The sequence below is a fragment of the Carlito syrichta genome, unplaced genomic scaffold (genome assembly GCF_000164805.1).
Source record: "Carlito syrichta isolate Samal-C Ts95f unplaced genomic scaffold, Tarsius_syrichta-2.0.1 Scaffold130527, whole genome shotgun sequence".
In the NCBI taxonomy this organism is placed as follows: Eukaryota; Metazoa; Chordata; class Mammalia; order Primates; family Tarsiidae; genus Carlito; species Carlito syrichta.
Genome location: NW_007074623.1, coordinates 67,716 through 80,706, shown reverse-complemented (window position 1 = coordinate 80,706; position 12,991 = coordinate 67,716). Strand labels below are relative to the sequence as shown.

The 12,991-nt window shown below is 41.5% G+C and overlaps 1 protein-coding gene across 1 annotated transcript in view; it reads right to left on the bottom strand.

Annotated features, from left to right (window-relative positions):
• INO80 (INO80 complex subunit) overlaps positions 1 to 10,210 on the bottom strand; it is a 123,751-nt gene extending 113,541 nt beyond the window's left edge. The window contains exons 1-6 of the mRNA XM_008049101.1: positions 10,023 to 10,210; positions 8,347 to 8,516; positions 8,188 to 8,255; positions 7,074 to 7,235; positions 4,449 to 4,569; positions 1,302 to 1,516 (exon numbers count right to left, since the gene is read on the bottom strand). Of these exons, the coding sequence (XP_008047292.1) occupies positions 1,302 to 1,516; positions 4,449 to 4,569; positions 7,074 to 7,235; positions 8,188 to 8,255; positions 8,347 to 8,516; positions 10,023 to 10,165 (879 nt within the window). The 5' untranslated portion in view covers positions 10,166 to 10,210. The remainder of the gene's footprint in view (positions 1 to 1,301; positions 1,517 to 4,448; positions 4,570 to 7,073; positions 7,236 to 8,187; positions 8,256 to 8,346; positions 8,517 to 10,022) is intronic.
• Positions 10,211 to 12,991: the final 2,781 nt, after the last annotated feature.

Below are 12,991 nucleotides of genomic sequence, written 5' to 3'. Positions count from 1 at the left end.
TCCAGTCTGGGCGACAGAGTGAGACTCCAACTCAAAAAAAAAAAAAGTTCACTAGTTTATATTACTGATCTATTTGCCTATTCAGGTGTCAGAACCACACTTTTTCAGTTGGAGAAGTTTTATAGTATGTTTTACTGTTTGGTAGGCCTTATTCAATTCTTCCTTAGCTATTCTTACATACTCGTGTTTGTCATATAAACTTTAATATCAACTTTTCTCAATTCATAATATCTTGTTTATAAAATATCTCATTTATAATGAAATATCCTTTTCATAGCAGGATTGTACTCAATTCATCATTAAGGGTAAAATGTAAACAATTGGTAAATCTCTGTAAAGGGTATATGAACATTCATTGCACTGTTCTTCCAACTTTTAATTTTGAAATTACGCCAAAATTAAATGTTACCAAAACCAAATAAATTAAAATAATATTAAGAAATGCTTATACATATTTCTTTTAAATCATTCACATTTTCTTCTACTGCCTGTGATTATTTAGCAACATCCAAATGTACATAAATTCTCTAAGAAATATAACAACTTTTTTTTTTACTTCATTATCATCTATCAATTTGCTGTCAAATTGCTATTGCTATCTATATTTTTAAAAACTGGCAGGGTGCAGTGGCTCACATCTGTAATCCCATCACTCTGAGAGCCAAAGGCAGGAGGATTGCTTGAGCCCGGGAGTTTGAGACCAGCCTTTGAAGACCTGGTCTTTAAAAATTAAAAATCTCCATTTCTTCCTCAAACAGGTTCCCCTCCAAATTTTTTCTCTTTTTTTTACTATGAAGCATTGTAACTATCTTGTGGATTCTGACACAATTCTAGAAAAAATAACTGAAGAGAGTACTAGTCAACATTCTCTGAAATGCAACAGATTCACTTCCTTTCTGAACTCCTGTGTGTGAAGGTATCTAACTCTCATACCCTCCCTGTTGTTTATTTGTTTGTTTGTTTGTTTTGAGACAGGAATTTACCCAGGCTGGAGTGCACTGGTACAATCATATCTTACTGCAACCTCGAACTCCTGAGCTCAAAGGATCCTACCACCAAAGCTTCCAAAGTAGCTAGTACTAAGGTGCATGCTACCCTGCCTGGTTAATTTTTTTCTTTTTTCTTTTTTTTTCTTTAGTAAAGACAGGATCTTGCTTTGTTGCTCAGATTGGTATCTAACACCTGGATTCAAGCAATCCTTTTGCAGCAGGCTTCCAAAGTGCTGAGATTACGGTATGAGCCCATAGCTCTTCTTTAGAGGGTGTTGTCCCCATTTCCCTGTACTGGAGACATTCACTTACCTTTGGTAGTTCCTTTTTCACAATGCTGAGCCATACTTTTCTGCGACGAGCGTTTAGCTGCTCAATAGATAAGTGCTTTTTCTTGGTGCCAGGGGGTGGTGCATCATGAGAAAACTTAGCGAAGACTTTGGTCTGGTGGTGATGGCGACGAGGGGATTCTTCAGAGGAAAGTTCTTCATCTCTTCGTCTTTTTTTCTTCACTTTTTTCAACTTGGCTACAAGGGAAACACATGCTAATAAGGTTGTATTTCTCCGCTTCTACAGGCCACAGGCACAAAGCAACTTCATGACTGAGAAAATGCAAGGCTCAGCCGAGCGCAGTAGCTCACTTCTGTAATCCCAGCACTTTGAGAGGCCAAGGAGAGAGGACTGCCTGAGTCCAGGGGTTCAAGATCAGCCTGGGCAACCTGGCAGGAGCTCGTCTCTACAATAAACCAAAAATTAGCCAGGCATGATAACACATGCCTGTACTTACAGCTACTTGGAAGGCTGAGGCAGAAGGATCATCTGAGCCCAGTGGGCCAAAGCTGCGGTGGCCAGGAGCATGCCACTGCCTGTCAGCCTGGGTGACAGAAACAGACTCCTGCTCCCACCTACCCTCCAAAAAAAGAAAATGCAATGTCTTTCCTCAATCTACCTGAGACTGACAACATTTATACCTTTATCTACTCAGGCTCATGAATATTCCAAGAGGAATATAATATCTCAGTAACTTGGGAAAGAACACTCAATACTCTCTCTGTTTACGTGAAAGATAGGCCGAACATGGTAACTCAAGCCTACAATCCCAGCACTTTGGGAGGCCGAGGCGAGAGGATTGCCTGAGCCTGCGGGTTTGAGACCAGTCTGGGCAACATGGTGAGACGCTGTCTCTAGAAAAATTAGCTGGGCGTGGTAGCACACACCTGTAGTTCTGGCTACCTGGAAGGCTGAGGCGGAGAAATCGCCGGAGCCCAGCAGGTCAATGCTGGGGTGGCCATGATCATGCCACTGCACTCTAGCCTGGGAGGTGGAGTGAGACTCCAACTAAAAAACAAAAATAAATAAAAAAAAAAATGAAAGAATAAAACCTGACAACCAAATTTCTTTTGAACCCAACAATAGGAAAGGAAGTTCATGAAGCACCATGGGCTCAAGTAATAGTCACAAGGAAGGAGACAAATTTCTTCTTGGTGGCAATAAAAGGTGATTAAAAAAATAGAAGAGGATAGCATTAATTGGTATGACACTAAGACTTGCAAGAGAAAATCATACATGGAACAAAATTTTAATTTTGTTGGTGAGAGGGTGTTGAAGATGAGAAAATGCAAAAATAAGCAATGAGGATATGGGAGAAAGCATGCAAAAAGAATAAAAGAGCCTTTTTGAGTAGAGTTCATTCCTTCAGGGAAATAAAATCAGCCTTACATGGATAGTTTAAAACTTTTCTTTCCTGAGTTCCAGCTGCTTAAAGCTCAGTAAGAGAGGAAAGGATATGTCAAGGTAAACACTACAGAAGATCATTTAGTTTAAATCACCTCAGAGAGCAACAATTATAGCTTATTCTAAACACTTCAGATTACTCTTCATGCATCCCTATGCATAACTGTATAACCAGCCGGGCTCGGTGGTTGAGCCAGTAATCCTGCACCTTTGGGAGGCGGAGGTGAGTGGACTGCCTGAGCCTGCGGGTTCGAGACCCGCCTGGGCAACTTGACGACACCTCATCTCTACAATAAATCAAAAATTAGCCGGGCATGGTAGTGTGCACCTGTAGTTCCAGCTACTCGGAAGGCTGAGGCGGAAGGATCGCTGGAGCCCAGCAGGTCGAGGCTGCAGTGGCCGGGAGCAGCCACTGCACTCCAGTCTGGGCGACAGAGTGAGACTCCAACTCAAAAAAAACAAAAAAATAAAATAAAAAAACTGTATAACCAACTTCCTATCCTAGAACATTTTCAACATTTGCAGAATATGTAGGAAAAAAAGGAATAAGCTAATTTTACCTAAACTTTTAGCTAGGAATCTGTACTTCTTAAGACTTTTCAATTCTAGAAAATACCATAAACCAAATACAAAATAAGGGTAATAATTCAGTCAGCCTTCCATATCTGTGGATTTCACATCCATGGATGCAACCAATCAAGGATCAAAAATATCTGGGAAAAAAAAAAAAGTTAATGGCTGTGGTGTCCATACAAAACATATACAGAGTTTTTTGAGTTGGTGTCTTACTGTGTCACCCAGGTTGGAGTGCAATGGCACACTCATGGCCACCACAGACTTGACCTGCTGGGTTCAGGCGATCCTTCCACCTCAGCCTTCCAAGCAGCTGGAACCACAGGCATGTGCCACCATGCCTGGCTGATTTTTTTTTTTTTTTGAGTTGGAGTCTCACTCTGTCGCCCAGACTGGAGTGCAGTGGCCGCTCCCAGCCACCGCAGCCTCGACCTGCTGGGCTCTGGCAATCCTTCCGCCTCAGGCTTCCAAGTAGCCAGAATTACAGGCATGCGCTACCACACCTGGCTGATTTTTTTATTTATTGTAGAGATGAGGTCTCAGCTGCCCAGGCGGGTCTCGAACCCGCGGGCTCAGGCAATCCACTCACCTCAGCCTCCCAAAGGCGCGGGATTATAGGCTGAGCCACTGAGCCCGGTTTGATTTTTTTATTTATTGTAGAGACGATGTCTCACAGGCTGGTCTTGAATCCCTGAGCTTAGGCAACCCTCTTGCCTCCGCCTCCCAAAGTGCTGGAATTACAAGCATGAGCCTCTGTGCCCAGCTCACATACAGATTTTTTTTGGCCACTTTTCCCTAAGTAATATAACAACTATTTACACAGCATTTACATCATATTAGGTATTATGAGTAATCTAGAGATCATTTAAAGTATATGGGAGGAGGTGCACAGGTTAATACAAATACTATACCATTTTATATAAGCGATTTAAGCATCCATGGATTTTAGTATCTGCCAGGGAGTCCTGAAATGAATCCCCCATGGATACTGAGAGACAATTGTACTTATTACTAATTAGAAAGGAGAAAGTATTTTAGATAAACCAAATTTCTATGATATGGATTATATTTAAAGTCCAAATGTACCAACAAGCTACATATAATTCTAAAACTAAAAACAAATAAGTGTGGAAAGCAGTTCAACATGCTCACCTTTTAGTTTCTTTTCCTCCTTGAATTTCTTTTTCTTGGGACCAAGTAGGTGCCGTTGTTGCTCATAGAAAGGGTCATATGTGGAGAGCAGGCCTGCACTGTAGTATTGATATTGCTGCAACTGAAGCAACCAAAGACTATGATGAGACATCTGTCTGTATTCTATAGCACAGCCTTCAAATCATCTTTACTACAGAAAGCTAAGCCAGAGAAAATCATAGCTTCTAAATACAGTATTCTTCCCACAAAAACCAGAAGGATTTAGTACATCAAAGGGAATTATTCCTTAACTTCAAAACAAATAGGTTCGACGGTCATGCATGTGACAGGTGGTTGGAAATAATTTAAGAAAGAAAACTTCTCATGTTTCTGAATTTCTACCACCTGACAAATATATATTTGAGACATGCAATTTATTCCTTGCAGAGAGGTCTACCCTTGAAAATTTATCACCAAGAAATAACACCATATTTCTATTAAGAATAGGTCTTCAAGCCGGGTTCGGTGGCTCAGCCTGTAATCCCGCGCCTTTGGGAGGCAAGGTGAGTGGATTGCTTGAGCCCACAGGTTCGAGATCCGCCTGGGCAACTTGGCGAGACCTCATCTCTACAATAAATTTTAAAAATTAGCTGGGCGTGGTAGCATGTGCTTGTAGTTCCAGCTACTTGGAAAGCTGAGGTGGAAGGATCGCCGGAGCCTAGCAGGTCGAGGCTGCGGTAGCCGGGAGTGGCCACTGCACTCCAGTCTGGGCGACAGGGTGAGACTCCAACTCAAAAAAAAAGAAAAAGAATAGGTCTTCAGATTTGCTAAGGTTCCTGATGCTCGTTATTCTGGCTCTCCGTCTTATATTTGCTTCAAATAGTTACCAGTCGCCAATTCTCCAGTCTTTCAAATCTCTCTTCATCTCCTACTAAGAGTCTGCTATCATTATGGATAGTGCCTACATTGCCAGAATTCTAACATATGAATGATCTAATTTTTTTACATCCAGGAAGTAGTAAATCCTTTCAAATTTCATCTAAATTAACCCCCAGATCTCACATTAATTTTGTCTCACCTACTACTAATGCATAAATATGAATATATGTTAAAATTAGGTAGCCCCTGCATTTTGTCCCTGAATTATAGCCAAATGAGTTGTTCAGGAACTGAAACTAGGATGAAAGAGTAACAAGGAGAACTAGTACAAGGAAATCTGTCAAAGGTCAAAATTAAATGAGAACGCATTGAGCTGTATACTAACTATGAACTTTTCTATATGCAAATTTTACTTCAAGTAAAAAATCAAATTTTGGAGCACCAAGTGCCTTAGTATTGAACTTTAATAAGAAAGAACCCTTTGAATCAAAATTATCAGGCATTCTGTTACGACTTCTATGGTTTATAAGATTCAACATAAGATTCAAACTCTCCAAACTAACTTTTTTTTTTTTTGAGTTAGAGTCTCACTCTGTCGCCCAGACTGGAGTGCAGTGGCCGCTCCCGGCCACCGCAGCCTCGACCTGCTGGGCTCTAGCGATCCTTCCGCCTCAGTCTTCCAAGTAGCTGGAACTACAGGCGCACACTACCACACCCGGCTGATTTTTTGATTTATTGTAGAGATGAGGTCTCGCTGCCCAGGCGGGTCTCAAACCCGCGGGCTCAGGCAATCCACTCACCTCAGCCTCCCAAAGGCGTGGGATTACAGGCTGAGCCACCGAGCCCAGCTCCAAACTAACTTTTGACCTTAAGTAATTGCTGGAAAATTGTAAGACCTTCCAATATGCTATTGCTCATTATGTACAAGTACCACACTTCTGGAAAAAATCAGAAGGCTTCAGTAACAGCATTCAAATAGCTGTCACTTAAAACTCATCATTTTAATGTTCGTGTGTAAAGAGTTCTTCCAAGATAGGAACACTCACAAAGAGCAATCACATTAATAAGCAAGCACTAGAATGTACACATTCTAGCAGTTCCTCAAAAGGTTAAGCATGGAATTACCATATGACCCAGAAATTCCTCTGCTAAGTATATAATCAAGAGAAATGAAAACATAAATCCACACACAACTTGCACACACATCTTCACAGCAGCATTATTCATAACAGTCAAAAAAGAGAAATCAACCAATCAGTTCATTAACTGAACAATAGGTAAATAAAATATAAATGTATAAATTCAATGGAATATTTGGGAATAAAAAGAAGTAAAGTACTGATACATGCTACAACATGGATGAACATTGAAAATATTACATTGAGAGAAGCAGAACACAAAGAACCACATGTGGTATTATTCCATTTGTATGAAATATCTAGAATGGGCACATTTATAAAAATAGAGAGTGGATTGATGGTTGCCTGGTACTAAGGAGGATAAAAAGAATGAGGGGCAACAGCTAAGGGTTATGGGTTTTCTTGAGGGGTTGATGTAATGTTCTGAAATTACAGTGATGAGTAACTACAAGTCCACTAAAAACAACTGAAATGCATATTTTAAAAAGGCTGAATTTTTGTTATATGAACTATATCTCAATAAAACTGTTGAAATCACTACCTATATAAAATGACAATGAAGTATCTCTAATGATTATAAAGCAGAGGGTAAATATCCAGTATAGTTTGTTTCTCCCGAAATTCTCACCTCCTTATCTTTACTATACTTATTTTGATGAAGTTTCTTATATTTGTGTAGTCGAAGCATGTTGTGAAGTTCTTCTCTGCTGAGATTGAGTTCTTCTTCTTCATCATCATTGTCTTCACTCTGAGAATCTGCCTCGCTGGACTCATCACTTAGCAAAATGCTCTGAAAAGAATGAAAATAAAAATGTAACTTTTGCCATGAAGCGATCGTTTATAATCCAAGCATTGTTTTCCAGATGTCAAAACAAAGACAAAAATAGCTAGAAGACAGTCATTCCAGTTTCTCTTAAAAAACGCTTCATCTGCCGGGTACAGTGGCTCACACCTGTAATCCCAACACTTTGGGATGCTGAGGCAAGAGTATTACCTGAGCTCAGGGGTTCAAGACCAGCCTGAGCAACATGGCGAGACCTTGTTTCTACAATAAATCCAAAAAAAATCAGCTGGGCATAGTGGCGCATGCCTGTGGTTCCAGCTACTTGGAAGGCAGAGGCGGAAGGATTGCCTAAACCCGGAAGGTCGCAAGGCTGCAGTGGCCTTAAACGTGCCACTGCACTCCAGCTTGGGTAACAGAGTGACACTCTGACTCAAAAATAATAATAATAATAATAATAATTACACTTTATCAATTCAACTGAAAAAAATAAGAATACTAATTAAACCTATGGAGCACAAATTTAAAAGCAATGCAACATGGGATATGCTATCAACAACAAGGCTAAATTGCTCTAAGTACTCACACTATACATAAGACGTTTATCTAGCCTATGTATGAGGTATATATGAAATATAAATAAATTTTGCACTTATAGAATTGGGTCCCATCTCCAGGACATCTCATTATATAGCGCAAATGTTCCAGAATCCAAAAAAATCTTAACTCTGAAACACTTCTGGACCCATTTCGGATATGGGATAATCAACCTGTATTTGATTAATGTTTACTACAATGAGTTCACTGAATTTTCCAGATTTTCTCTATAATCTCTTCAAAAAACCATATCCTGTATAAAAGAAAAAATATAGAAAAACTTCCGTCAATCTGCCAAATGAGATAAGGTTCCTATCAGTAATTTTAGATTATTTAGCTGTAAACATTCTGCCATATCTCTCACCTTCAGCCACTTTCTGCTTTTCTTCAACTTAGTGAAGTTATATAAATTCCCCTTGTCACATTTTGATTCTGTATAAAGAAACACAAAGAATAAAAAAATTAAAAGATAACTTCCCCAAGGTAACTGACAGTGTAAAGAGGAATCTCAAATGACACTGACCTGACTGTAGAACTCCATTCAGTGAGTATGTGTTTAACATTCCAGAACTGCTTGCTCCAGAAGTTTCACCAAGCAATGAATTTGGAGGTTCTTCCTTAACTTGTATTAAGGGATCCCCAGACTGGGACAATAAGGGATTATTGTCATCCAGTCCATCTTCACTGTCATCACTATAAATTGAAGAATGATAAGTCCACAATCACAGATGACCCAGCAAAATATTATAATTTAAAATTAGCAGAACTGAACACTTTAGGATGAGACTGGTGGTTCAAGTCTATAATTCTAACACTTTGGTAGGCAGAGGTAAGAGGATTGCCTGAGCCCAGGGATTGGAGACCAGCCTAGGCAACTTGGCAAGACCTTGTCTCCACAATAAATCAAAAAACTAGCTAGATATTGTTACACATGCCTATAGTTCCAACTACTTTGAAGGTTCAAATGGAAGAATTACCTGAGCCCAGGAGGAAGAGGCTGCAGTATCAGTGAAAGTGCCACTGTACTCCAGCCTGGGAGACAGAGTGAAATCCCAACTCAAAAAAAAAAAAAAAAAAAAAGAATTGGAAACTTTACAGAAGACATTGATTCTCTAAATACGTTGACTTTTATTACCTGAAGGAAGGAAAATAAAATATCAAACCTAACAAAAATGATTAAGATACTTTAACCCTTGGCAGGGCATGGTGGCTCAAGTCTGTAATCCCAGTACTTTGGAAAGCCGAGGCAAGAGGACTGCCTGAGCTCAAGAGTTTGAGACCAGCCCGGGCAACTTGGTGAGACCTCGTCTCTACAATAAATCAAAAAATAAGCCGGGCGTGGTGGCACCCACTTGTAGTTCCAGCTACTTGGAAGGCTGAGGTGGACGGATTGCCTGAGCCCAACATGTCAAGGCTGCGGTAGCCGTGAGCGTGCCACTGCACTCCACCTTGGGCAATAGAGTGAGATTCCAACTCAAAAAAAAAAACACAACAAAAAGAAAAGAAAAAAAAACACTTCAACACTAAAATCTATAAGGATGATGAAAATCAGAAATGAAGTAAAATACTATATTACGTTGGGCATGGTGGCTCATGCCTATAATCCCAGTAATTTGGGAGGCTGAGGTGAGAGGACTACCTAAGCCCATGGGTTCCAGACCAGCCTGGGCAACCTGGCAAGATATCATCTCTACAATAAAAAAAAAAGTTAGCTGGGCACGCACATGCCTGTAGTTCCAGTTACTTGGGAGGCTGAGGTGAAAGGATCGCCCAACCCCAGCAGATCATGACTGTAGTGGCTGTGAGCATGCCACTGCACTCCAGCCTGGGCAACAGAGTAAGACTCCAACTCAAAAAAAAAAAATTATATTACAAAGACAGAATAGGCCGGGTTCAGATGGCTCAGCCTGTAATCTCAGCACTTTGGGAGGTCGAGGTGAGTGGATACCTGAGCCCATGGGTTCGAGACCAGCCCGGGCAACTTGGTGAGATCTCATCTCTATAATAAATCAAAAATTAGCTAGGTATGGTAACATGTGCCTGTAGTTCCAGTTACTTGGAAGGCTGAGGCAGAAGGATTGCCGGAGTCCAGCAAGCCGACACTGGGGTGGCCGTGAACATGCCACTGCACTCCAGCCTGGGCGACAGAGTAAGACTCACGACTCAAAAAAAAAAAAAACCAAAGACAGAATAACACACCTAGAAATATTCCTGTTGAAGATGGCTGATGTTTGTCGCAGAAAATGGTCCAACCGGAGGGCCCTCTCCAAGTACTGAAGGTAGAGGGGCTTTGCCAGCTCAGTGCAGCCGCCATCGTCCCCGGCACCCAACTCCGAGGCCATAGAACAAATCTGTCTTCATGCACAAGTGCCTCCGACTACACGGCTACAGAATGGAGATAAGTAATGTAAGATGAAATACTATTCATTCTCCCTTTCTCTTGCCCACTTGCTACCAACCTGAAGAGAAATCAGACCTTCTAGAACATAAGACATTGTGTTCAATACTCAATAAACCACAATACTCAATCCATACCACAAACTTACAGCAGTCTGCAGAAAGATCACAATAAAGTCCTTGTTAATCAATGCCTCCTAATGCAAAGGTAGAAGTTTAAAAAATGAGGACAGCAGGGCTCGATGGCTCAGCCTGTAATCCCGCGCCTTTGGGAGGCTGAGGTGAGTGGATTGCCTGAGACCGCGGGTTCGAGACCCGCCTCGGCAGCGAGACCTCATCTCCACAATAAATCAAAAAATCAGCTGGGCGTGGTAGCGCATGCCTGTAATTCCAGCTACTGGGAAGGCTGAGGCGGAAGGATCGCTGGAGCCCAGCAGGTCGAGGCTGCGGTGGCCGGAAGCGGCCACTGCACTCCAGTCTGGGCGACAGAGTGAGACTCCAAATCAAAAGATAAAAAATAAAAATAAAATAAAAAATAAAAAATGAGGACAGCTGGGCTCGGTGGCTCAGCCTGTAATCGTGTGCTTTGGAAGGCTGCGGTGAGTAGATTGGCTGAGCCCACAGGTTCGAGACCCGCCTGGGCAAGTTGGCAAGACCTCATCTCTACAATAAATCAGAAATTAGCCGGGCGTTGTAGTGCGCGCCTGTAGTTCTGGCCACTTGGAAGGCTGAGGCGGAAGGATCGCTGGAGCCCAGCAGGTAAAGGCTACAGTGGCCGGGAGCGTGCCACTGCACTCTAGTCTGAGTGACAGAGTGAGACTCCAACTCAAAAAAAAAAAAGGATGGGGGTAACCCATTCAGGTCCCCTTCAACTGTGGGAGCTTTTCTGTCTTCTCAATGAATCCTATTTTCTCAAAAAAAAAAAAGATGGAAGAACATCATAATATAGAAATAAAGGACAGTGCTTTGTTAAACTCTGGAGAGTCCACTTGGCTCTCTGAGCTATGGTCGTATGTTTTCTTAGCTTTGGCCCCCTTTCCTACCTTGAGGAGGTGAATCTTCTCTCTCTCTCATCTACTTTCTAAATAAACTATATTTTCCTATCTAACTTCTGTGCAATTCTTTGCACCCTTTTGTGGCAGCAGATCACAACCCAGATACACCCCCATCGGGTCTGACCTAACATTTTGGAAATCCTGCTGGGATTTTTAACCTAACATGAAATAATAATGTCTGAGAGTTTCCCCCAAATTAATGTCAGACACCAACCACAGATCCAGGAAGCTCCAAGAATATCAAGAAGAATAAAATAAAGATTAAAAAAAATAGTTATGTATCACAATGAAAATTCATATTATACTTTTCCAAAATAGCACAATTACTCACAAAAAAACTATGAATAATCAAATCTATACCACAAGCTCACTTGTACTACAAGTACAAGAAAGTACTACAGGAAAACTTAGTTCTCAACATCACCTTCAAAATGTTGCTCCCTTCTTCATTTTGCATTCATATTCATACATATATGTGAAGTATCCTATTTTCAGAGGGAAAGATGTATTGGCAGAGTATTTTACAGTCCCTTGTAAAAAATGCCACAATGAGTAAGATTTAGAAATATTTAGAAAGCCGGGCTCGTTGGCTCAGCCTGTAATCCCAGCACTTTGGGAGGTTGAGGTGAGAGGATTGCCTGAGCCCGCGGGTTCGACACCTGCCTTGGGCAACTTGGTGAGACCTCATCTCTACAATAAATCAAAAAATTAGCCGGGCGTGGTAGCACGCGCCTGTAGTTCCAGCTACTTGGAAGGCTGAGGCGGAAGGATCGCCGGAGCCCAGCAGGTTGAGGCTGCGGTGGCCGGGAGCGGCCACGGCACTCCAGTCTGGGTGACAGAGTGAGACTCCAACTCAAAAAAAAAAGAAAAGAAATATTTAGAAAACTGGGGCAAAGAGCATAGAAGTGAGGGCGAGAAACATAAGTAGAGCCTAAGTATTCTCTTTGCCACCTTATGTTGTTAAAGATAATGCTGAGTCAGATCATCTTCACTAGAGAAACAATAAATAAAACATCTTTTCTTCCACCGTCTGTCAGACAATACCTTCTGCCTGATACTTGGTTATCTTTAAAAACTTAAAGGGTTAGCCAAGATTAAACGAGATAGAAATGAGATAGAGCAATTAGCCTACCATCTGACATAAAGGGAATACTCAATAACCCATAAATAATAATTATTATTTTTTAAGTCAGCATCTCATTCTGTCCCCCAAACTGAAGTGCAGTAGCATGCTGATGGCCACCCCAGTCTCAACCTGCTGGACTCAGTCAATCCTTCCGCCTCAGTCTTCCAAATAGCTGGAACTACAGGTGTGCACTACCACAGATGGCTAATTTTTTGATTTATAGTAGAGATGAGGTCTCACCAAGTTGCCCAGGCTAGTCTCGAACCCCTGAGCCCAGGCAATCCTCTCACCTCAGCCTCCCAAAGTATTGGGATTACAGGAATGAGTCACAATATGTAAACAACTCCTTTACATGGTAGTTTACCAGTGTGCATAGACAATTCTTACAACTCAAGAAGAAGACAGCTAACCCAATTTTAAAATGGGCAAAAGACCGGGCGTGGTAGCTCACGCCTATAATCCCAGCACTTTGGGAGGCCAAGGTGAGAGGACTGCCTTAGCGAACAGGCTTGAGATCAGCCTAAGCAACTTGGTGAAAGCTCATCTCTACGATAAATCAAAAATTAGCCAGGCATGGTGACATGTGCCTG